The 24,582-nt window shown below is 41.7% G+C and overlaps 1 protein-coding gene across 2 annotated transcripts in view; it reads right to left on the minus strand.

The window, feature by feature from the left end:
* Window positions 1-1,643: 1,643 nt before the first annotated feature.
* The window catches only part of chd4a (chromodomain helicase DNA binding protein 4a), a 37,019-nt gene continuing 14,080 nt past the window's right edge, over window positions 1,644-24,582 (minus strand). Inside the window, exons 9-41 of one of the 2 annotated variants that reach the window (XM_050033939.1) lie at window positions 23,578-23,744; window positions 21,302-21,535; window positions 19,375-19,578; window positions 19,080-19,288; window positions 17,810-17,941; window positions 17,618-17,717; window positions 17,054-17,245; window positions 15,846-16,046; window positions 15,610-15,747; window positions 15,056-15,177; window positions 13,821-13,994; window positions 13,568-13,709; window positions 13,272-13,403; window positions 12,765-12,882; window positions 12,400-12,524; window positions 11,987-12,079; window positions 11,557-11,701; window positions 11,298-11,467; window positions 10,945-11,122; window positions 10,231-10,320; window positions 9,212-9,303; window positions 8,953-9,086; window positions 7,998-8,142; window positions 7,511-7,664; window positions 7,311-7,420; window positions 6,861-7,143; window positions 5,434-5,502; window positions 4,270-4,461; window positions 4,059-4,167; window positions 3,806-3,938; window positions 2,714-2,909; window positions 2,085-2,260; window positions 1,644-1,963 (exon numbers count right to left, since the gene is read on the minus strand). In XM_050033939.1, the coding sequence (XP_049889896.1) occupies window positions 1,949-1,963; window positions 2,085-2,260; window positions 2,714-2,909; window positions 3,806-3,938; window positions 4,059-4,167; window positions 4,270-4,461; window positions 5,434-5,502; window positions 6,861-7,143; window positions 7,311-7,420; window positions 7,511-7,664; window positions 7,998-8,142; window positions 8,953-9,086; window positions 9,212-9,303; window positions 10,231-10,320; window positions 10,945-11,122; window positions 11,298-11,467; window positions 11,557-11,701; window positions 11,987-12,079; window positions 12,400-12,524; window positions 12,765-12,882; window positions 13,272-13,403; window positions 13,568-13,709; window positions 13,821-13,994; window positions 15,056-15,177; window positions 15,610-15,747; window positions 15,846-16,046; window positions 17,054-17,245; window positions 17,618-17,717; window positions 17,810-17,941; window positions 19,080-19,288; window positions 19,375-19,578; window positions 21,302-21,535; window positions 23,578-23,744 (4,874 nt within the window). In that variant the 3' untranslated portion in view covers window positions 1,644-1,948. Of the gene's footprint in view, window positions 1,964-2,084; window positions 2,261-2,713; window positions 2,910-3,805; window positions 3,939-4,058; window positions 4,168-4,269; window positions 4,462-5,433; window positions 5,503-6,860; window positions 7,144-7,310; window positions 7,421-7,510; window positions 7,665-7,997; window positions 8,143-8,952; window positions 9,087-9,211; window positions 9,304-10,230; window positions 10,321-10,944; window positions 11,123-11,297; window positions 11,468-11,556; window positions 11,702-11,986; window positions 12,080-12,399; window positions 12,525-12,764; window positions 12,883-13,271; window positions 13,404-13,567; window positions 13,710-13,820; window positions 13,995-15,055; window positions 15,178-15,609; window positions 15,748-15,845; window positions 16,047-17,053; window positions 17,246-17,617; window positions 17,718-17,809; window positions 17,942-19,079; window positions 19,289-19,374; window positions 19,579-21,301; window positions 21,536-23,577; window positions 23,748-24,582 lie in introns of both variants that reach the window. The other variant, XM_050033938.1, reaches the window with a different exon arrangement.

Below are 24,582 nucleotides of genomic sequence, written 5' to 3' on the forward strand. Positions count from 1 at the left end.
TTGACCAAAGTTTGTCTGACTTCGCTACAATAGGTGGCTTGGACCTTTTTCCCTTTGACCTTTTATGTCACAGACAAAACAAAATGGACAAACAACATAGCTGCAGTTAGCTAGCGGCAAACAGGCATCATGGTGGACAACTTTACAGCTCTGTACTTTTCGTCCTTCCAAAAAATGCAGGGCTCTGGATGTAGATTTTGCCATCTTGTTACCTGCTTCTTCTTCTTTTACACATTTAATGCTTTCAACATCCAGGTCAAAGCTCTGGGTAGAAACTGGAGCATGTGCAAAGCACCTATACCAGTTTGGGTCTGATTGACTGTATATGTGCAGGAGGAATTTGACTCCAATCACATTACCTCGGTGTGTTGGTCCGCCTTTGAGAAATTTGAGTTAGTACGATTTCAGTCGGGCTAGCATGTTTAAAAGTGTTTAAAAAGTCTTCTTTAATGTCATGTAGACATACTGAGTGACATGTGAAGCCAATATTACCCAGATGATTAGCTCCAATGCAGAGGCTTCTGCTGACTGAGCCAGCTACTTCTGGTTTAGCGCTCTGTTTACTTAAATGGAGATAAAATGATTCAGTTTTGTTTCACTTCTAGACTATCCTATTGTTATCACACCAAATGGATAAAACCCTGATTGTAAAATGAGTCATTTCATTGGGGTTGAGGCTCAAAAAAAAAGTATCCACTGATTTACAGCCGTCTTTCTCTCTATGTAAGTCAATGGGAAAAGGTCTTTTCTGACAACAGGATGCCACCAGACAGTGGCCACCACAAAAATTGGCTACAAAGCTCGATGCACTTCCTGGAGCCTGGTCTGATACCAACGCACAAGGCAACGTTAAGCATTTGTATGAGACAAACACAATGGTTTCACCCAGGAGACTGTGTGTCTCACATTAAACCAAAGGCCAATGTCACTTTAACCCAAACCAACAATTTACTTAAATCTAACAAAGTACTTTTGGTGCTGAAACCTGTTTCCTGTGATCACAGTTTATTTTGAACAGCACTGTATGCACAGGAGTGGAAACTTAGGTCCATAACTGCTGCTAGAGGGGGATCTCAAGCATCATAGTTTGAAACATAAGGCCACTGACCAAGCTGCTGCGTTTGACAAGCTGGGAGTGAAAAGTGTTGCTGAAGTCTAAGCAGATTCTTAGTTTGTAATGTGTTCACCCTGCAAAAGTGAGATTAACAACAAAACTCTTGACCATACACGTGCTATAAACACTAACTGTACACAGTTGCCACGCAGAAAGGAAATACAGGAGCTGCTGTAAGCTGCATAGAATTAAAACCAAGGAATACCAAAAGGCTTTTCAATCTTTAGAAAGACATTTTGTTTTCATTATCGAAGTTTCTGAAGTCATCGGTTTAAAGCAAGTAATTCTTCATTTCTAGGTACAAAAGCACAACTGCAAGTGTCTTTCTTAACATTTGGACTTAGACTTTTAAATACACCTGAATATAAAACAATAGTTAGTAGATTGAATGAGATTATAGGAGTTTTCTCCACCTACCTACTGTTGCAGATATGCGTTTTTACTTTCCCTTTTCTTTAATAAAATAAACTAATCAAATTAATTATATTAGCCTGTAGTTTTAATGCAACTGTAACTGACCACAGACACATTTTTTATTTCATTTTTTTATTTAGGTCCCAAAAAACCATCATAATAACATTATATCAATAATATTAATACAGAAATTGAAAAAAGGAGGAAAAAAATAAAATAGCTTTTCTGTCCACAGCCTCAGACTTGGGGAAGGGATTCGATCCTCCAGAAAAACTCTGTTTAAAGTCTGTTTAAGGGGGGGAAGTGAACTGGGCGTGGCTTCAAGCTTGAACGCGCTGTCCATGACTCTGCTGTGCACCAATCAGGAATGTCGAGGTGAGGCAGGGGGTTGGTTTTCGAGGTAAAGCGCAGAGTTTCAGTCTACTGCTGCGACATCTGGAGGAGGAAAATGGAAACGACAAAGTTAGTTTTATTTGTTTTGACTCTGCACATCCTCAATAATGAGACCTTAAAGGAAGAGGCTTCATATCCTGCCAGAAACTGATGAACTGTGTACCTGTTGTGTCTGTGACTGTGTCTGTGTCTCTGGCCCTCGACTAGCCAGCCGGCTCAGGATGTTCCTCTCGGACATCTGGAGTCGCACGGCAACCGGGGGTATCCGGGCGATGGTTGCTGGCAGGCGGGTGACATCCGCCTTCATGTCGCTCAGCAGCTCCTCCAACTGCTTCAGCACTGAGAGAGAAAGAGAGATAAGGAATTATAAGGATACATTGATGGTTGTTGATTTAAGGGCAGTTTATTTTATTTCCTAGATGATTTACTTCCTTCCTTTACTTTTGACTTTCCCTCTGCTCCATGCATTAATGTTCTGACTTAATTGTAAAGATGCATTTTTATCAGTTTCAATTATTTTATTTGCAGAAGTAATAAATGAATAACTTCTGAAAGTTTTTCTGAACATGTTTATGATTTATGTAACAAAACACTAGATGAGAAAAAAATGTTTGAATGACTAAAAAGTTGTATTAAATAATTAGCAGCACTAGTAAACACAAGTAAGAAGTTAATAGTTGTATATTCACCTGTCAGTATTTTCATGCCCAAATAAAACCAAACAAAACTGCAGAGAGTCGCTGTTAACAACATTAGAAAAGAGATTCTCCCACTTCCTGCTCGATCTCTCACCTTTGTGCAGGACGGCGTTGGCTGGTTTGTTCCCAGACATGGACTCCTTGCTGAGGTGCTGGTGGGACTCGGCCAGACACTCCACCTCACTGAAGCGAGTGTTGAGGGCCATGGAGGGGTGGGAGGGGTCCTCAGACATGTTGAGGTAGGCGGCGCGACGCAGCTGCTCCTCGATTACCAGCGCCTGCTCCAACAGCTGGAGGAGAGAGGAGAGGAGAGGGAGTGTCAGCATTACCGTAGAGATAACTTAAAGAGAACTTGTTTTGTAATTTCACTGACTTTCTGGTTGTCATGGGTTGATTGTTATTTTTCATTGATAATATCATTGATAATGTCCTGAAGGAAACTGACAGCTGTATTTCCAGCAAAAGAAATGTGTTGTGTTAAGGTTGGAAAGTACAAAACTCTGCACTTTGTGCTTTAGATGGCAATTTTAAATCACAATTTTAACAATTATTTTAATTTCATAGAGATTTACTTTCTTTGATGTATTAAGATACAAAGTAAATGCATAAATGATCAACTCAAAGAAAAATAATTCTTGAAGAATGTAGGCTGAATTACGTAATGCTGAACCAAAGTTTACAAGTGTGGGTGCTACCCTAAAATTTTAGCCGTACACTGTCAGTGGAAGACTTAGCCGCAGGTTCCCGGTCATCTACGACAGCAGCGAAGATAGAGTTATGCAGAAGACGAGGACACTCTGCTGTAAGGTGTCTGAATGGTAACACATCCAATATACTACCGCACATCCGACGGCATCACCCAGATGTGCCGATCACTGGGATGATTGGATGTTGTAAATGAAGTGGAACTACTTCAAACCTGTTGTGATTTGTTTCCTTTTGGAAAAGGGTTTGTTCAGCACTGCATAGTTTCATACAGAGGTGTTTGAAATGTTACTTATTTTATAATAAAAGTTATAAGGTAGTTAAAATGTTGCCTCAGTCACCTGTACAAAACCATGACTCCTAAACCGAGGTATGACCCGAACTGTAACTTCTGTGTGATGTCACACCCCTAATATTTGATATAACACCTTCCCATTTCAACATTACTTTTTTCTGTCCATCTATATAAAGACAAACCTACCTTAAACCTCCTGGCGAGGAACTTGTTCTTGATTTCCAGGAAGTTCCCTCGGTTCATCTCTCCCTTGAAAGGCTCGTTGAGGATGGCGAACTTCACATCGTTCTGGATGTCCTGCCAGCGGGCGTAACCGTGTCTAGAGGAAGCGGCGGTCAAGGGCAACAACTACTTCTCTTTCTCTCTCACATCAACAAGTCCCCATTACATTCCCCCCTCAGCGAGATCTGAGAGCCAATCACAGGCAAGAAAAGGATACTGTATGATGCCAGCCAGCAGCCAGTAGTCATGACGACGGTGCCAGATCTCATTGGTTTTCTTGGTAACGGTGGCGGCGCGCTCCTCGTTTTGCCACAAAGAGTGAAGTTCTGAGAGGGGAGAAAGACATTAATTTGAAAATGAAAACATTCTTAAAACTGTGTGTGTGTGTGTGTGTGTGTGTGTGTGTGTGTGTGTGTGTGTGTGTGTACCTGTGAATCCTCCATCAGCAATGTTGAACATAAATCTGGTCTTGGCCTTCTTCTTTTCCTCACTAATGGCTGCAGCTGCGGCAGTGGCAGCAGTGGCGGCTGAGGCTCCGCTCTCCTTGCTGCTGTCTCCGTTCTGCAGTTTGGTCGCCTCCTCTGGTTTCTGAGGCTCTTTCTCCTCCTTCAGATCTACAGCTGGAAAGTGAAGATGACACAGTCAACAAATGGGCCAAGGCTGAGATACAGAGATGTCAACAGTTAACCATCATTTAGGTAACTGCCAAGAATATTTCTGACCACTTTTGCATGTTAAGCAAGCATATGTTCATTTTGCAGCTCTTCACTTTAGAAGTACTAGCACTACGCTTTACCGCAGCAAAGCTTACGCTTGCTAGCTAGTGTCCCCGCCCAGTCTGCGATTAGCACTGGTAACACTAGCTAGTAAAGTAGCGTTCTATGAAAACATGGTGTTGACCCTCAAGTCTCCCCTCAGGTCGCCCCGGTGAGTAAGTGGCTTAATATTGAGCCGCAAAAAACACTGTTAGCTCTGTTAGCATGGTTAGTGGTCAGCACAGCCAGTGGTGCTACCATAGTTAACAATGCTAAGGGGGTTTGCGGATCAAATTTAAGTTGCTTACTCACCAGGGCGACATGGGGGGGACACCTAAGGAGGGCACAATGTTTCTGCAGCAACGCCATCCTGCCACCATTGGGTGGAATGGCATTACGAGTGCTATTCATCAAATGAGCTGTGTCAACTACCAGCTAGTGCACTGTGCAGAGGAGCCAAGGCTACCTTACAGTGGCAGTGTGCACTGTGTGCTTGTTGGCTGTATATCAGCAAAGCCAACAGAAAATTAAATGAAAAGCAAAAAAACTTATGACACAAAACATTCAGTTTCACCACCTCTAAATGAACAGATGCTAAAGCTCACTGAGTTGATTGAGCACTGGACTAAAAGGAAAGCGGCTGTTGCATTACATGTCATTTTGCGTATTTGTTATTTACCTGGTTAGTTACTGGGCAAATGAATGCAAAATTCACCAAAATAAACACTGCTACTCTGAGATAAATCTTATTTCCTGCAAAACTTTTTACGTACTAAAGCTATTTTTCTGTTTGTTGAAGTGTCCTGTGGGAATTCTTACAGAAAAAGGGTTTGGTACCTTTCTTTTCATCTGCAGGAGGAGTGGTGTCCATCTTTTCTGTCTTTTCTTCTTTCTTTTCTTCTGATGCTAAACAGGGGGAAAAAAACATATTTACACATTTTTCACAGACCAAACTACAAAATCCAACCACAGCTGTGACTTAATCAGAGGATGTGGATCCAAATCCAATGCAACAATTGGCAAGAATCTGGCGATATGATTAGGGTTGCAACGGTATGAGATTTTCATGGTACGATAACTGTTTCAATAATATCGTGGTTTCACGGTATCATGGTATTACTGAATTTATATTATCATCAAAATGACCCTTAAAGAAATGATAATGGAAGTATGTGTAAAATGTCTCCCCTTAGAAAATAACTAAATCAAAGGGAAGATTTAATGTCCAGTTGGATTTTTTTCAATATTGTAGATAAGCAAATGTACACGGTATGATAACCATCAACTTTTATATTACAGTATATCTTAAAGTCGTTATATCACTGCAACCCTAGATATGATATGCATCAAGATACTGCAATACTGTAAGCAAGGTGATATACTGTCATAGTGTTAAGAACACACCCCCATGTGCATTAAAAAAGTTTGCAGGGATCTGTATTTGTATTTATCACAGCCCCTCTCACACATCACAGCACTACTTTTTGAGCAATCTGGGCAAAGAAATGAACATTTGCAGATATCACTAAAATAATACAATGGAATATTCCTAAGGTAAACAAATTAGGATAATAACATCATTAGTCAAATGAAAACCAATACAGTGTTTTAGAGAATTTATACAATTCTTAATGTTGCAATACTGATGTGTATCGATATCTTGTAGCCCTGTTAAGGAGGACTTATGAAACGGAAATGTGAAATTCAGAGATTTGACAAAATGTTCAAAGATGATTCATAAGATTAATCTTAAATATTAGTTCGATAAGTTAAAATCAATGGTTTAAGCTCACACTTTTCCAATCATTGTTACACCTGGTCAGACTGTTGGATGGACATTTCTGGTGAGAATCGTTTGGGAATTTGGCAACTAGCTTGTTAAACAAAGTGGACATGGTGGTATGATATAGTATGGGAGCTACAACAATGATATCTTTAAGTTACCCGCAAAAGTATTGCTGTAAGTATAAATAAGGTGTGTAATAAGTGTGTACCTATCTTTTCAGTGGTAAGTGAGTGCACAGCTGCTGGGTAAGTGGTTTGTTTACATGACTTGATGGAGTTCCATATTTAGCGAATCCAGTGTGGACAGAGAGCGTGTGTGTTCTTTGTATTTTCTACAGTGTATTGGTTTATATTAATGTAAGTATTTTTATTCTTTTATTGCAGAATAAAAACAAGTAACGCTCACAGAAAGTTGCTTTACTTGATTCTTGTGACAAATAAAAACTGAATACAGGTAAGAATTCCTCAACTCAACTCACCTGTGACCTCAGAGTCGTCAGGTTTGACCTCTGACCCGTCTGTTTTGGCCTCTGAAGGAGACTTGGTGTCCTCTCCTTCCTCCGGACTCTTCTTCTCGCTCTCCGCCTCCTTCTCCTTTTCTTTCTCTTTCTCCTTCTCCTTTTCCTTCTCGCCCTCAGTCTCTTTAACGCTCTCTGCCTCTCCATTGCTCGGTTTGTCTGTCTCCATCGGCTCCTCCCCGTTACTCTTACTCTCCTGCTCTGCTGGCGGACTCTTCTCGTCATCGTCTGGGATGGCGATCACCTGGAGGAGATGCGGATGGAGTTTTGTGACATCTTAGATAAATACTTTCAAGAGAATCCAAGAGATCCTACATTTAAAGCCTTTACACAACGGGGACGTACAATTAAATGACATGAAAATGCAAAAGTGATGCAAAGTTGCAACAACAAAAAAACCCATGTCATTACCTCATCGCTGGCCTTTGCAGGCTCTTTGCCGTTCTTCTCCGCCTCGCCCTCTTTCTTCACCTCCTTCTCTGAATCCTTCACTGCCTCCTCATTCTTCGAGGAGTCATCAACTACAAAAGACAAACACATTTATTCATTAATGTACTCTGAGTGTGTGTTTGTTGTTTAACCGTTACAGAAAGAGGACATGCGTGTGTTACCTGGAGCAGGTGTGTTGGGCTGCGTGTCGGCAGGGGTGCCAGTGGACGGAGTTTTCCCGGGGGAGTCGGGCTGAGCCGCTGCCTTCTTGTTCTCCTCCAGCTCGGCCATCCAGGGCATTGACCACTGACCGTTCACATGCTCGAACTCCTGAACCTGGAACACATGAAGAGCACAAAGTCTGCAGGAGGCCGACGAAAAAAGGGCTCGAAACATCACTAATAATAAAACCTCTTAAGATGTCAGTTTGGACAGCTGATTTTTCAGATAGTTTCTAAATGAATCTATTATTCCTATTAAACTGGACTTGGTAAAAACCATCTCAGCCAATCCTCTAGAAAGTAGTGACGTGTTTTTTTTAACGTCTTCGATTTAAGTTAATGGAAAAAGACAATCTCCAGCTGCTTTGCTCTTTCACTGCCTTCGTTCTCTCCATTTTTGTAACAACTAAAGGAAAACAAAGTAAAAAGCCGAAGCTGTGTTTGTTACCTTCTTGCGAATGAGTGACATGACGCCGATACGGGTGAGGACGTGTTGCCGTGACAACCCTTCTCTGGGGACACCATCTGCAAAGGTCTCGGCACCATCGGCTCCGGGCTCGCAGAGGTGACGCATAAACAGAGAGACGTACGCCCTGAGAGAAAGAGAGAAGAAAGGGTTATTTAAGAATATTTGAAAAGAGAGGAAAACATTTATGACTAGGTAAAAAAAAAATGCTGATGAAGTTAAACTATGCAGAAAACAAAAAAGGTTTGTTTCATTAATTTACGCAGAGTACGTACAGGTGGGCATGTCAAATTCAAGGACTTGTGAGATTTCAAGCATTCTCATTTTCAAGGCTAAAGTTGTTTCATCCAAAACCACTTACTGCAAGAGAGCTGTGAAAATTCAGAACTGGAGCAAACACGTAACCAGGGCCTAAAAATAACTTATTATAAATTAACTGCACAAATCCATTCAACAGCCCCACAGTCAGACACACGGCTGCTTATTTACTGCCAAATTACAGCTGAGAACTCGCACTGACGGCTGATGCTGCCCTGGTATGAGTGTTTGCAGGCAAGTGTAACATCCTGGTGCAGACTATTTACTGGAGTTTACTCCCCAATGGTGCTCTGATCTCATATGGCAGTAGAAAATAATTGCAAGCATGACTGTCCTTGGCCTCTTAAACATTTTTCTAACATATCATAACCTAATTTATCATTCTGTTCCTCTTAATGCACTACAAACTTATTTTACTAAATATTCCAACTCTGCAAATAAATTTCAGCTTTAAGTTATCAAATAATAAACAAAAACGCAACCAAAAAGATGGCAAAGAGGTCCATCCATCCATCTATCCATCTATCCATCTATCTATCCATCTATCCATCTATCCATCTATCCATCTATCCATCTATCTATCTTCTTTTTGGAGAGGCAACACTGCAGCGTTTCTTACTTGAACTCCTTCTCAGATTTCCCTCGCAGGTCTCGGACCAGCCACTGGGTGGTGAAGGCATCTTGGGGAGGCATCCCATAACGCATCACTGCATTCAGGAAGGCCTTCCTCTGCCGAGAGTTGAAACCCAACACCTGAAGAACAGAAAGTGTCAGGTTTTACTTACACAAACAAAAAGTAGTGCTACTTTTGAACTGTGGGAATCTAGTGAAGTTGCTGTAAGAGATGGACAAGAAATAGTGGAGGAGCTGCTGCTCACCTCGATATTGCCTCCCACCCTGGCCAGCAGGGGGGGCAGCGGTTTGTCTTTGTCATTCCTCAGGCCCTTCCTGTTTGGCCTGCGTGAGTTGGCTGCAGAGAGGAGACAGATGTTGTGATTATAGAGGTAATGACAGACGCTGTGCAGGGAGGCTGGTGTGCTGCATCAATTATGTTTTTATTTTCTGAGCATAAACATGTGATACATCTCATCCTCTGTCTTTTACTACCAATCTGATTGTCTATTATATTGGATGTTTCTTCTATCTTTTTATGGTTTAGAAGCATCAAGACATTTTTTTGCCCAACTGAGGGACTATTCAGTTTCCCAGTTACCTCCTGTAACATACACAGATATGTTAAACTGTCACTGTGATACATTCAGGGTTTAAAAAAAGATGTGTAGGGCTTGGTGTCGAACTTGGTACCTTTAAGGGTACCAACAGATTTACGTCGGTGCAACGGAGTACCAGTTTCAAGTTAAATCATTTCGTGTGTGTGCTTATTAATTACCTATTGTCTAATCTCATCTTGACCTAACGTGCATGACCTCGTTGTTTAGCTGGCTTTAGCAATCGCATTGGTAGGCTATATCACTGGATACCATTACGAAATGTCATGATAGCCGAATGTCCACAGTTTCTTAAAGCCCAATAATTGCGGTGCCATTGATAACAAAGTGAAAAAGAGGGATTGATGGGGTGGAAATAAAAGATTCATCTGCTCTGTGTGGTGCTGACAGAAAACATGACTGCATGGTTGCCTTCTTTGTTCATCTTTTCTCTCCATGCCCTTATAAATGTAGAATCTATAAGCTTGTTCTGCATATCAATTATTACCAAAATGAATGAATAAATGAAAGTGACATTCTATCAAATGTCTTATAATTTTTTTTTTAAATGAAAATGGCGTATAGTAATAGATTGATAGAATTTTTACAACCCTGTCCGTCAAAATGACGATCAATGACAGAGTCTAACGCCACCTCTGCTACAGAGAAACACAAACAATGGTTCTTACCTTCTGTTCGCTCATCAAAGTCTTCGTCTCCCTCCTCAGATGCCACTGAGTAATCTGATTGGCCGTCAGACTGGTCGTCCTGCCAATCAGCTGTGAGACAAAAACAAAACAGATTTTTAAAACAAAGTCCAGTAAGACTTCTGACCACTCAACTATATTAAGAAGCTCTTTCAGGGGGCCAGAATGCGTCAGAAATCCTTCACAGCTTCTTATGAACTGAACATCATTATACAACCCTCAACATGAGCAGGGCTCCAGGTTTCATGAATGAACTCTTAAATCTGTCAGAGGGTGAGATAAAGACACACCCCACATTGAATATATGGCTACTGACTGCTGTTGTTATGAACTGATGTTCCTGTTTAAGCTCATGAACACTGCATGAACAACACTCTCCTGTTGTATCACAACTGTTCTTTCTCACAGTGTTTTTAAGTGTGTGTGGGCGGCTCCGGCATTTTCCTCCTGCTGCCGAACAGGCTTAGATCATGGCAGTTCTATGCTGTGCATTATGGGTAATGCAGTCTCACGATTCAAGAGGTAACACCCATGTGACACACAAACATCCATCTGTTGTGTTTTCGTTTGTGCGTTCACGACTCACTCAGGGTAAGGAAGGTGGAGAAAGAGTCCTGAATGCCGTCTTTTCTTGTGACAAAACCTTTTCTTTAAAACTTCTGATTGCTCTGAGTGATTAAAACACTCCGTCCTTACCTCTGTCTTCTTGTGAGCCATCGTTGTAGTTGACCTGTTTGCGGATACGTTTGCCTTTGCCCAGGTTGCGGGCCAGATCCTCCTGCTGCTGCTCGTAATGGTGACGCAGTAGCTTCTCCCAGTAGTCTGGATCCACGCTCTCCTCCTGCTTGATGATCTCCCGCTGCACCTCCTCCTCCTGAGCAGAGAGCAGATAAATAAAGGAAAAACATGGAAAGGGTTGTAGAGGGCAATTTTTACAAATTAAACAAAATTTCCACCTGCCAATCAAAACAAGGCGAAACTGGCGTATTCCTACATTCAACAATGTCAGATTAATGCTCTGGAAAATCAGGATTCACATCTTCGCTCACCTCCTCCTCCTCGTCTTTGACCACATACTGAGCCACCTTGAAGGAGCTCAGGTACTCGTTCATGCTCTGCAGCTCCGTGTCGTCTGTGGCGTCCTGGTTCCTGTCCAGCAGACGGTCGATGGCCTTGTCGTCGTAGTGAATGATGCTGCTGTCCTCCTCCTTGTTCTCACCTGAATACACACACACACACGCATCAGTTTAAAGCATCTCACTTCTAAGTGTCTTCAACTGTCCATCGAGGCTCTCTGGCTTATCTTACTTTTGCCTTCTCCCTCGTCTTTGAAGAGCTGTTCTGTTCCGAACTTGAGGATGTCGTCCAGCTCCTGTTTGGACATGGAGCCTGTCTTAGATCCGAGACCGGGTCGGACGACCAGGTGAGTCAGCATCATCTTTTTCTTGGCAACCTGGACAGAGGAGGAAAGATGGAGCAATTTGGTAACATGTTAGATTAAAAAAAACATGACGGGTTCTTTGTCTCAAAGGTTTATCACAAAGCAGCCTCTTTTCTGGATGCAGCTAAGGGCAGACGTTTAAAGGATCGTCCTAGTCTTGCAGTAAAATATAAGACTTTTCTCCTCCTTTTCTGCAGTCACTTAGACAAAGCAGCAGCCACATCAACGCATCCATTTAGCGACACTTTCTTGGCTGTAGTTGACATTAATAAGTAGTCGATTTTCTGTGTACTGCACCTGAGTAATCCTCTCCTCCACGGAGGCCTTGGTGACGAAACGGTAGATCATCACCTTCTTGTTCTGACCGATACGATGAGCTCTGCTGAAGGCCTGCACACACAGGAAGAGGAGTAATGAGCTGTCAAAATAACATCTTAACACCAGAGCTAGATAAAGAGGCGTCTCTGGGAACTTTTCAGTTAAAATAAACGTTGAATAGTCACATAAACGTGAAAAGGAGTAAGCAATGTCCGACTATCATGTTCAAGATATCTGGACATAAAAAAAGAAAAAAAAAAAATCAGAAAGAATGTCTTCTATGTTTCCCCAAAAGTTCAAACCAAGTTCAGATACAACCTCTGCCTAAAGCTTCACTTTGTTGTGAATGGAAACTGGTAGAATTAGTTGGAGTAGCAGTGATCCTGCTGTACCTGGATGTCGTTGTGGGGGTTCCAGTCAGAGTCGTAGATGATGACGGTGTCGGCGGTGGCCAGGTTGATACCCAGACCACCAGCCCTCGTTGACAGCAGGAAGGCAAACTGCTGAGCACCAGGAGCTGAGGGAAAGAACCATGGAGAAACAAGTATGCTTTAATGATCAGATTCCATACCTGCAGCTTTAATAACAACATAGCAGGTAAAAAGTGAGTTAAAACTGAAGTTATTAGTTACCCATAGTTTAAATTCATGTGAAGGGTTAGAGAATCCATAAAGAAAATCAAAGTAAAAAAATAAGGAAGGCTGAAGAAACAAAAGAAAAAGAATAAAAAAGGAGGAGTTTGTGCTCTCAGTCTCACCGTTGAAGCGATCAATGGCTTCCTGTCTCATCCCTCCAGTGATCCCTCCATCAATCCTCTCGTACTTGTAGCCCTCGTTCTCCAGGAAGTCTTCAAGCAAGTCCAACATCTTGGTCATCTGCAGCAAAACACAGAGGGCGCGACTTGTTAGTTAAAGGTGATTTCTGACTCTTTAAAACTCACTGTTTCAGTTCAGTCCATCTTGTTTCAATTATATATATAGATATATTTTTACTGAATTATGTCAATTGTAGTTTAGTTTGAGTTAGCATCTTTAATGTGTCGTAAGAAATCACAAATTTTATTTTTAGAAGCAGTATTTTTAGCTCTTGCTAAATTCTGCCCCAATGTCAATATTTTTTTTTTATTTATGCCTAAAATTTAAATTTAGTCCATTAATAAAAGGACATCAATGAATATTTATCATCAAAACTTTGGTTAACGTCACAATACGAGTGCCAAGTGGAAGACGTGTTGAGGTTTTATGAATAAGAAGGTCTCTGTTACCTGAGAGAAGATGAGCACTCTGTGTCCTCCGTCCTTTAACTTCCTCATCATCTTTTGCAGTAACAGCAGTTTCCCAGCAGCCTTTGTGAGAGCGTTTCCATCGTACATCCCATTGGGCATCTTTGGAGCTTCCTGTTTAGAGCGACCAATCAAATGTTTAGGTTCTGTAAACTTTGAAACGACTGCAGGGAAAGTTTGATCCAAAGTGAAGTTATATTTTAAAAGTATGCTTCCTGATATGAAAATTAAATCTTTGACACATTTCAGCTCTAAAACAAACAGTGTTTGGGTCGTACAATAGCGGCTGCGGGGAAGAGGTAGGGATGGTTGCAGCATTTCTTGAGGTCCATGACAACGTTGAGCAGAGACACCTGGTTTCCTCCTCCTTTGGTGTTCAGAGCCTCAAAGTTTTTCGTCAGGATGAATTTGTAGTACTTCCTGTTAACAGACGACAGACACATTTACTCTTTTCTTCTAAAAAAAAATGTACTTCTCCACTTGTATAAAACTCTGATCTTTTTAAAGGAACAACAGTATCATTGTTCTCACTTCTGCATGGGGCTGAGCTCCACTCTGACGATGAGCTCTGTCTTGGAGGGCATGTGTTTGAAGACGTCAGCCTTCAGCCTCCTGAGCATGTGCGGACCCAGCATGTCGTGCAGCTTCTTGATCTGGTCTTCCTTTGCAATGTCGGCGAACTCCTCCAGGAAAACCTCCAGTTTACTGCGGAGAGAGGAGGACAAGTTACCACTCAGCTGTGTGGTCACCCTACAGACTCCAGCTGCTGTGAATGTTTTTGTTTTCAACAATTTACCAAACCTTGGCAAACTCATTTATTCAATTTTAACATGTTCTTAAAACCCTCAAAGCTGCTTTAAATTAATGCTTGTTGATTTAGAAAACAGCCGATAATGTACAAATCAGAGAAGGTGCGAGATGACAGAAAAACAAAATACATTTCTTTTCTCTGACACAAAATCTTTGCTGGTTTTCTTTGAATTACTGGATATTTTTAACCTTCAACTTCAAGTATTCAAATAGAACACTGTCAGAAAGAACTGAGGTGCAAACTGTGAGGAGGGGTCACAAATAGACATAGCTTTGTTTTTAAAATGTCACGTGTCAAAATAAGGTTGTAAACCACTGATAATCATTTGATATTTTCAAAGTGAGGAAGTTTGCTGTGTTACAGCAGCAAAGGAGATAAAGCAAAAACAAGAGGCATCATGAGCAACATATAGTAAGTAAAAAAAACTGTAAAAACTGTACAGACATAAAATGAATAATGTAACCTGCCCATACAGTTACCAGTGTTTCTCTAACACTGTAAATACATTTTCAAATCAATTGCTTAACAGCCAAAATGGCCGACACAAAAACGCAAAACCCCAAACCCCCAAAGCGCAATAACATAATTGGCCCTATCTAGAGCCAGTGTATGGCTTGTCCGTTCTGAGCTAGTTTAAAAACAACATGGTGCTCTCTGTTAGAGGAGGACCCGGAGGACACTAACGAAAACATTGACAGGAGTACCATTTTCCATTTTTGCCAATATATCCCCCCTAAATCCTACAAACTGGATCTTTAAGGGCGAGGCATAAGAGTTCATTAGCATTTATTGTTATTTAAAGACTTCATACCTTAAGAATAATAAGTTCCAGGCTCGCTAAACAAAATATTAAGAATAAAACCTTCACCTTCAACTTCACTACTGATCAACAGATCATCATCTAACACCTGGAGGCACGCCTTGTTGGTGTGGTGAGGAGTCTAAAAATGCTTACCTGAACCTCTCAGGTGTGAGGAAGTTGAGCAGGTGGAAAAGCTCCTCCAGGTTGTTCTGCAGAGGAGTTCCAGTCAGCAGCAGTTTGTGCTGCAGAGGGTAGTTGTTCAAAACCCGGAAAAACTACAGCAGGAAAAAACACAGAACAACATGTTAACAGTTTCAGCTTCAGTTAAAGTCCAGTCACAGCGGCACATGTTTCACATTCACACGTGTTTTTAACGGTTTTATTCCAGCAGCTCAGAAGAAATAACTGTAGAAAATATTCTGACAGTAGAACTTCTGAATCAAACATAATTCCAAGCAGGATGTAGTTTTACTGTTGATATGGTTAAAAGAATATATTTATTGCATGTTTGTGCAAAAGACAACCTGTATCCATGGGGCATTAACGACAGCATCTGAATGCTTTAAAAGGACTGATTATTTCATACCAAGTATTTCCCTGATATAAAGAGGGTCCTCACAAAACTAGGCAGCCTATGCAGTAAAGAGACGCAAAGACTTTTGGAATTGGTGCTACACTACCAGAGAAAACAGAGTGTGTGTCTGTACCTTGGACTGGTTGTTTTTCAGTCTGTGGGCCTCGTCCACCACCAGGCAGGCCCAGTCTATGGAGCCCAGGATCGCCATGTCAATGGTGATCAGCTCGTAGGAGGTCAGCAGGACGTGGAACTTGATCGATGAGTCTTTCTGTTGGAGGAAATAAACAACAGAGATGTTAAAACTTATCTACGTCTATTAAAGTTATTTGTTTCGTGAGTTTTCTCTTCACTGATGTCCCCTCTCACCTTCATCCTGGAGGCCTTCTTCCCTCCTCGGATGGCGTTGTCCTCGAAGGAGAACTCGTTCTCTCGGATGACGGCTCTGCTGTCTTTGTCTCCGACGTAGGTCACCACGTACATGTCCGGGGCCCACATCTCAAACTCTCTCTCCCAGTTAATGATGGTGGAGAGCGGAGCGCTGACCAGGAAGGGCCCCTTAGAGTGGCCCTGGAGGTGGAGAGTGGAAGTCAGTTCAAATGTCCTACAGACCAGCAGTCATGTGTTGTTGTTTTCCAAACAAGAGGAAGTTGTGCACTTAACAAGAAGATCTGCAGATATCAGACCGATAAGGCATCAAAGATCCCAAAAGACTATGAAGTTATGCAAAATACAACACCATGATTTCAGAAACAGAGCAACCAATGGTCTGTTTTTAACTAATGTGAAATAACAACTAGACCAAAGTAACATCTACATTTGAAAGCACCCATAGCTTAAAATTACCTTTATGATCTCAGGACTTAAAGTTATTAATGTATGTCCTTATGAGGGAACAAATGTTTTTACACATTGCATCCTAATGATGACAAACACCCTACAGTGTAAAGTATTGTAATAGGAACTCAGTCATTTGATTTCTTCCCTTGTTCTGAACTTGATTGCATTTTTTTTTTTTTTTTTTTTTTCCAAAGCAGATAATCTGAAGCGTATGTCATAGAGAGATAACTTTAGTGTAAAAACATAAAAACACTTAAAATGAAATCATCAAATTTTGTTTAAAAATGTCGTCAGGTCTCCTGCTGCTCTGGCAGGAAGTGTATTCTGGCCTCCTGTCTGTAGGTGGCAGCAGCTGCTCACATGATGAGCATCTGTGAATGTTTACTGTTTGAGATTGAATTTAATGTCGTCAGATTTCACCTGGCTTATACAAAATGGCTGGATGGCTCCTGGCCAATAGGACGACAGCTCCCTACAGACGGCTACACACGCAATGGAGGAGCCAAAACCGCATTTAGAAAGGTCAAATTTGTTATTTTAAATTAAATATTTTAAAAAATTAAATAAAGATAATGAAGAGGACTGACTTAAAAGTCAAAACTCACTTTAACTTTACATGCAGTATAGTGTAGCAGTTCATGTTTCCAAAATGATTAAGAAGAAGCATCTCCAAAGTATTTCGCCACAAAATGAGAGTACACCTTTACAACATCACCCAGAGTCTCACAACCACGCACCTCCTTATAGAGCGAGTAGAGGAAGACGGCAGTCTGGACTGTCTTTCCCAAACCCATCTCGTCAGCCAGGATGGTGTCAGTGCCCTGAGCCCAGGAGAACCGCAGCCAGTTGAGTCCCTCCAGCTGGTAGGGGTGCAGCGTTCCCCCTGTGCTGTCCAGGTACTCTGGCTGACGGTCAAACTTTATAGTCGGCTGGAGAGAAGAGAGAAAGAACAGATTTATGAGCACAGATCAGACACAACAGTTACATGAAGACAAGGCAGGTAAAAATGATCAAGGTCATTTCTGAAAAGAAGATTTAATGGCACATCTGAGAGGAGTTAAAAGATCAAAATAAGCAAGAGTCAGAGGAATTATACCGTCAATATTAGGGTTAAATCAACACTGGATATGGTTTGGTTATATGTTCAGTTCTTTATCTACTGATGCTTCCTCCCTGGCCACATCTGCACAAAAGTGCCCTGATCAGACACAATACTTTATAGAACACTTTACAGAAAACATACGAGCCGAATTGTCTAAATCTAAAAAGGAAAGCTGAAATGTAAAATACTGTGGACTTACATCTACCACAGGGTTCTCAGGAGGTCTGTCAGGCCGCTTCACTCGTCCCTTCACCTTGATCTTCTTCCCAGGTTTTCCCTCGTCTCCCATCATCAGCTCTCTGAAACAAACATGCACATTTAGTAACACAGTAAGTGTTGTTTGAGAGTGTGTATTAGCAGTAAAAGGTGTTGCCCTGTGCCTGTATCTCACCTGTGGTTCCAGTACTGCACCTTGTAGGTGTCAAACTCTGGTACGTCCATGTCGTCGGCCTCCCAGGTTGCCTGGTCGTACGGCAGCTCTCTCCATTTGATCAGGTAGTGGACATTGTTCTTCCTGTCCACACTGGAACACACAACAAAGAGAGGAAAAAATTTCATTTTGATTCAGTTTTTCTCATGTTTGGAAGATGATTCCTAACACCAATATCTAAAATGCAAAACATCTAAGAAGGGAAGAGTTTGGATTAACGCCAGCGCTGAATTTCTAAGGTTATTTTTAATAAATGCACCATTCCTCAGATACAGTTACTCATACAGCGAAGGTGTGTGAATGTAGAACACCATGTTCCTTAAAAATGTGGTAAAAATGTTTTTTTAGTGGATGGGTGTTGTGGGAAAGAAACAATATTCATAAGCAGGCCTCTTGTGGTAAAGGCTGCTTGTAAATTCTGGCTCTTAAAAAGGGGAAATGGCCAAACTCCAGAGACTGTCCTTGCAAAATGAAAGGTTAAATGAGTAATCAAATTTGGGAAAGGACAAAAAATAGACTGGGTGGAGCATCTTCTCAGGGGAACGTCTACGTATATATCAGTAGAAAGTAACAGGAACACACTTTTATGGAAAGGTTTTAACACAATTATCAGAAATTGGATATTCTTTATTCTGATAAAAGATCCTGAAGCAGTTTTATTTTTACATGGCTGCTACCAGGGATGCACCCGATTTATCTGCTCAACATTGGTACAGAGCATGTAGGTACGTCTGCACGCTCTGTGTGAATGAGACAGAGCTAAAGTGTAGCCTCTGCTCTTAAATTCTGTTTTCTTAGGGCAGGGTCTTCCACACGTTTATTTGTTGGGACCTGCCACCAAAAAAAACCCATCTGTCACTTGTCTATTTTTGGAGCTGGCCCATTCATTAGGAACTCTGTCAGAATTTATTTACAGTTTAGTTATTCATTGCACCACACTCAGAGAGCAGAACGACTCAGGACACAGATGGAGCAGCAGAACGTCAGAACACAGTGAAAGTGAAACTTAACCGTTCATGGCGCGGGTCTTAAAGTCTGCTTTCATAATCACTCCATCACTAGCTGTTACTTCAATGTTAGGAAGATAAAGGCTTCATAAAAACGCTACATCTTGCAACTGTTTTAAAATAAAGTACTGTAAATAAAAAAACTTCTAGTTGTATCATCAAAGCACGTCTGTGAAACTTTTGTGTGTGTGTGTGTGTATATGTGTGTGCGCGCCCATGCTAACCTGTGGTTGAGGATGCGGTGGATCATCAGCCACTCCATCTTGATTCCAAAGCGGAGGTATTTCTCTTCCAGCTGTACGTACATAGGGTCCTTGCTCTTCCTCTTAACGATCTTGTCCTCCTCTCCCTCGCCGAAGTCGATGGGCGGTGGATCGTCCATGTCGTTCTTTCTCTGGTAGTTTCTGAACATCACCTGACAATGGAGCTCAAGCTGGAGGGGAGAGAAGGGAGGAAGGAGGTTAGAGAAGAAATTTAGAAAATGTTTTTTTTTTTCTTGTGTCAGTGTATCCCACCCACCTGGAGCTCTGTGACCCAGGAACAGTGCCAGTATGACATGTTGGACCACTTGGCGAAGAACTCCCTCTCTGGACGCCCTGCCAGCGGGGCGGGATCGGGTGCGTCGGCTGCAAGATCTGGCGGACGGGGGACTGGTGTGGGTGCAGGAGCCTCGCCCCACCTCCATGTCAGGATCTTCTGGACCTTCCCCTTCATGGCCGGACACTGAGGGGGGGGAAACAGAGAAAAATTATTATTAATATTACCCTTTTCTTTCTATCTCAGGTTTATTTAAAAAAAACACTCCTCAAATTTACCCTTCAGTTTATCTGTTCAGAGATAACAAGAAAGGTGTGTTATGGGGTAAAGTGTGTGAGACAAGTGTGTTTATTTATTTTCATCCCATTGTTCCGACATCCCATTGTTCCGACATCCCATTGTTCCGACATCCCATTGTTCCGACCATATTAAACCCATTGTTCCGCAGTCCGTTCCGAAATCATCATGATGCCCTGTGGTTAAGGTCTGGTTAGGTTTAGGCACAAAAACCACTTGGTTAGGGTCAGGAAAAGATCATGGTGTGGGTTAAAATGAAAAAGAAAGTGACAAACACATAAGCTGTGAGCCTGCTTCGCCTCAAGCCTTTCCCAGCTGACCCAGAGCCGGTCGCGGCGCACCATCAAGGCAGAAATACGCCCGCCGGGAGCCGTCGGACTAATGGGTTGTCGGACCAATGACATGGACCCCTGTGTACCACCTGGGTCTGGTGGGAGCTAGCTATCAGCGCCTCATTCAGCAATTACCACTGATATCCGGTCTCCCCCCAGGCAGCCCAGGTGAGTAAGAGGCTTCATTCTGAGCTGTAAAACCCCCTCTAGCACTGTTAACTATATTACCACCACTAGTTGTGCTGACACTGCTAACGTTGCTAACACAGCTAGCAGGGTTTTCGGCTCAAAACTGAGCGACTTACTGACTGGTGCAACCTGGGGAGTGATGAGAGGGTAAGAAGTATGTTTCTACAGTGACATCGATACCAGCTTTAATCACCAAATGAGCTGAGCTAGCACCCAGCAGGCCCCAGTGGTGCGCAATACACTTAAATGAAGAGCAGCTAAACTGATCTATAGGCCAACACATGTAGCCTGTCAAAAATATTCTTGGAAGTTAACTGACCAACTGTGAACTGTTGACATCCAATTCATTTTTGTCCCTTTCAGTTGTAAACTGAATTTTTTGAGGTAGAACTGTTGGTAAGGTAGAAACAATGCATAGAAATGACATCATCATCTTGAGCTCTAGGGAACTGTGATGGAATTTTTTTTTTTATTATGTAGTGACATTTTATAAACAAAGTGATAAATCAAGAAAACAACTGGCAGATTACTTATTAATTTGCTTATTTTCTCCTATGTATTAAAACACTTTATGCACATCTTCTTACATTGTTCATCGTTCATATATTATTTTCTGTTGATCGACATATTCAGCTTTCTAAATAATTTTTGAAGCTCTTTTTTAATGCACTAAATTTCTCTAAACATGTCACAAAACGCAGAATCACAGGATTTCCATACACAATTCATTGGAGTCATTTGGCTGCTGTGGTTACAGATGTGATGGATGCATTAAAATCTGCTTCATGTTTCCCTGGTTACGCAGAGATTCCCTAAATGTAGCTCTGCTTTGGTTTCTTGAGTTTTTTGTGGAATAAAACCAGGGTTGTTTTTGTAAACCACTGATTGAGCCGTGCTGACATAAACAAGCACAGAAATACCTCCCGGATCCATAAAATACTTTTTCCAATCAAGCAGCGCTGGGCAGAGAGAGCACAAATAACCACTGGATTGATGAACAAACTTTCCTGCGAGTCAGCTGTCATTGCTCTGACAGGTCAAACATCACATCAATCAGCCCGGCTGACCCTGACTGACTGTTGGCGACTCACCGTGCAGCGGGGGCAGATCCACTCTCCGTTGGGGATCTCTGGGAGTGGAGGGTTGAGGCAGTGGATGTGGTACGACGAGGGGCACGAGTCACAGCAGAGGAGCTCTCCTCCGTCTTTACACACCCTGCAGAACTCCATGTGGTGGTCGTCCTCCTCCATCTCTCCAGTGTCGCCGTTGTCCTCCTCGCCTTCTGAGGCCTCCTCCCTGGCCTCCCACTGGATGCCCTCCTTCTCCTGGAATCAAAAGAAAAATTCAGGTGTTTTTTTTTTTTACTTTAAACACAACGCTCCAGTTCTAGAAAAACATCATGTTTTGAGGGTTTTGATCTGGTTTTAATGAGATGAAATAAATAAGTTAATAACTGCTGTGAAGATGTTTTAATATCATCACATTGAGAGATTTATTTAAAAAAAAAAAGTCTCCTAATCCCTCTTCATGAATTAATTCTGTTTTCAGCTGACACAGAGATTGATTTTGTTCTAGTTTCAGGACTTGTGGAGAAAGTATGAGTGTTTTTGAGCCTTTTTAAACAATACTTCACCTCCCAAATGACCATTTGTATATGAATTTCTCACCTCATGTTATGTTGAATATATGGGGAAAACTATATTTTTCTCACATGCCTCCATGGTGAATGAAAAATCCAATAATGGAGGAAAGTCAAATTAAATAAATTGGGACCACGTTTAACAACAGTAAAACTATATCAAAACATCCGTTAAACTCTCACACAACTCATACAGTATAATCCAAGTATCATTTATCCAGTTGTATGCTCAGTACTTGCTGTGCACCCCTCTGGTCTACTGGCAGTGGGAAAGGAGTCTTTTAAAAAAAAACCTGTATATACATGCTAATTTTGCTGTAAGAAAGGGTGGTAAATTGTTTGTATTATTGTGCAACTTTGGTGTTTTAAAGGGTTGGTTCAGATTCATCAAACAAACCAAATGATGGAGGCAGTGGTAGACCAGCAGCTCCTGTGTTCAGCGAGGTAAAATTTCTGTTTTTGTCAGTGGAGTGTGGCTTTGAAGGGAGCAAAGAAAAGTCTCACTTTTACTTCAGCTCCCCATCAGAAGGGGCCATCTGTTGACAAATACTGAGCAAACAACTGGATAAATGACACTTAGGCCACATACACTCTAATGTTTTTTCTTTTCAAAATGGCGTTTGAAAATTAAAAAAAAAACGAGCTCTGTACACAAGCATTTTAGCACTGTTTCAGAAATAGTCTCCGTCCACACTAACACTCCTGAAAATGCATATCACATGACCATATATGAACACTGGGCATGCGTGTGCTGGTTTTATCACGAAGCAGATTGTCTACGGATGGTTGCTTAGTTACAGATAAAACTAAAAAGAAGGCGAAAAGCTAGGCCAGAGATTTCAGTGCTTGGACTGACGACGAGGTGGAACTATTACTGAAAGTAACACAAAAGTATAAGCCAGTCATGGTGGTGGAAAACAGATTGGGAGTCATTGCAAAGCAAAAACGGTGACATAATAGTGGTACCAGGAGTATCATCTAGTGTGGAGGTAGCCATGGCAGTGAGAAAGGAGTACCCACACAAGATGGATGACATTACAAAAGGTATGTAGGCACAGCTATAATGTTTTAGCCTGACACATTGTGAGGGATAAAACCCAACCAGGAAGTGAATAGAGGTGTCTGTGTCACTGTTTTAAAAAGTCTGTTTTTGCCTGTCTAGACTAAATCACAACCCCAGAGTTTTCAAACTGAAACGGGCTTAGCAGCTCTTCACAGGTCTCCATTTTAGGGGTTCCAAGACACTAGAGTAGAGTGGACGCTAGGTGTAAATGTGGCAATAGTTATGCATTTTAAAAAGGAAACATATCAGTGTAAATGTAACCTTAAATTATACTGTATGAGTTGTGTGAGTTTGTAAATGAATATTTTGAAATTTTTTTGCTGTTGTTGAACACTGATCCCTATGACTTCACTACATCCAAAAATGTCTGTTTTTTGGATTCATCATTAACCCTGGAGGCATGCAAGAAAAGCAAAGTTTTCTTCAGGAATTCAAGGTAAAACAGGGTGAGTAATTCATACACAAATTATATTTTGTGGGTGGAGTATTTCTGTAACGTACATAAAATGCCAAAAAGGTGGATTATACTGCAGTCGATGTTTAAAAAGTGTCTTTTCTGCCTCGAGGTGCCATTGTCTGAAACTCAAAAATGTATGTGTTATGTATTTCTTTAAGTAGCTGTCAGTTATGAGGTTAAAACCTGAGGGTATGAGCTTGTTTCTTACGCAGTGCGGGCAGCTCCAGGTGCCCTCAGGGGCTTTCTCCATGTCGGGGTCCAGGCAGACCATGTGGTACGCTCTGGGACACGTGTCACACAGGATGATCTCTCCACCCTGCTGGCAGACCTCACAGTAGTCCTGGTGGTCGGTCTCATAACCGTCACCGTCCTCAGCTTCTGATTTGAAGAGAGCACACTTTTAAAACCAAAACACCTCCAAACATCTCACATTTAACCAAAGCGCAGGATGTGATATATGTGCTGTGATCCAGGCGCAGTGTTTGTGACATTCTGCTGTGTGTTGTTTATGTTGTTTGTGAGAGGAAAACCCACACAGTGAGTCATTTTTTCCCCCAACACATTTCCACAGTAACACCGACAGACTGAAATTGAAGGGATTCACAACGAAAATATAAACATTTGTTTTGGCTGAGTAAACTGATCTTTAATGCTCATTGCCTAATATTTGGTTAATATTTCTAATGCTCAGCTAAAACTCACACCGAAGAGTTTTTTATTTTGTCAGAGAAATCAGATTTTAAGAGCTAAATGTTCGTGTAACCTTTCACCTCAATCCGCAACGACTAAACGAAACACCATATCTGTTAAAAGGATTTCCACAGAGAGGCAGCGGCGTCTCCATGAGGACGCCTTGACCTCTTTCAGTTGCCGATCTGAATACATCTGCGATGTCATCACAGCGGCTTCTGAGGATGTGTCAGTAGGCGACAACCCAGACCAAGATGTTGTCCTTCTAAATATACTCATAACTCAGCTGACTCAGTCACAGTGACTAATGTGTGTGTGTGCGTGCGTGTGTGTACATACACCTCCTCATGTTGTTGTGCATTCCACAGACTGTTAATGCTTTACCCTACATGCAGTCATTAATGCTCACCGCTGTGTGTTTAACCTGAAATCTGCAGTTGCTCACACCTCATCAGGTAGAGCTCTGACTCATCAGGTAAAGCATGAAACTACAAAAGTCAAAAGTTCAACTCCCACAGGTTAC

This window comes from Epinephelus moara, chromosome 22, assembly GCF_006386435.1.
Source record: "Epinephelus moara isolate mb chromosome 22, YSFRI_EMoa_1.0, whole genome shotgun sequence".
NCBI lineage: Eukaryota > Metazoa > Chordata > Actinopteri > Perciformes > Serranidae > Epinephelus > Epinephelus moara.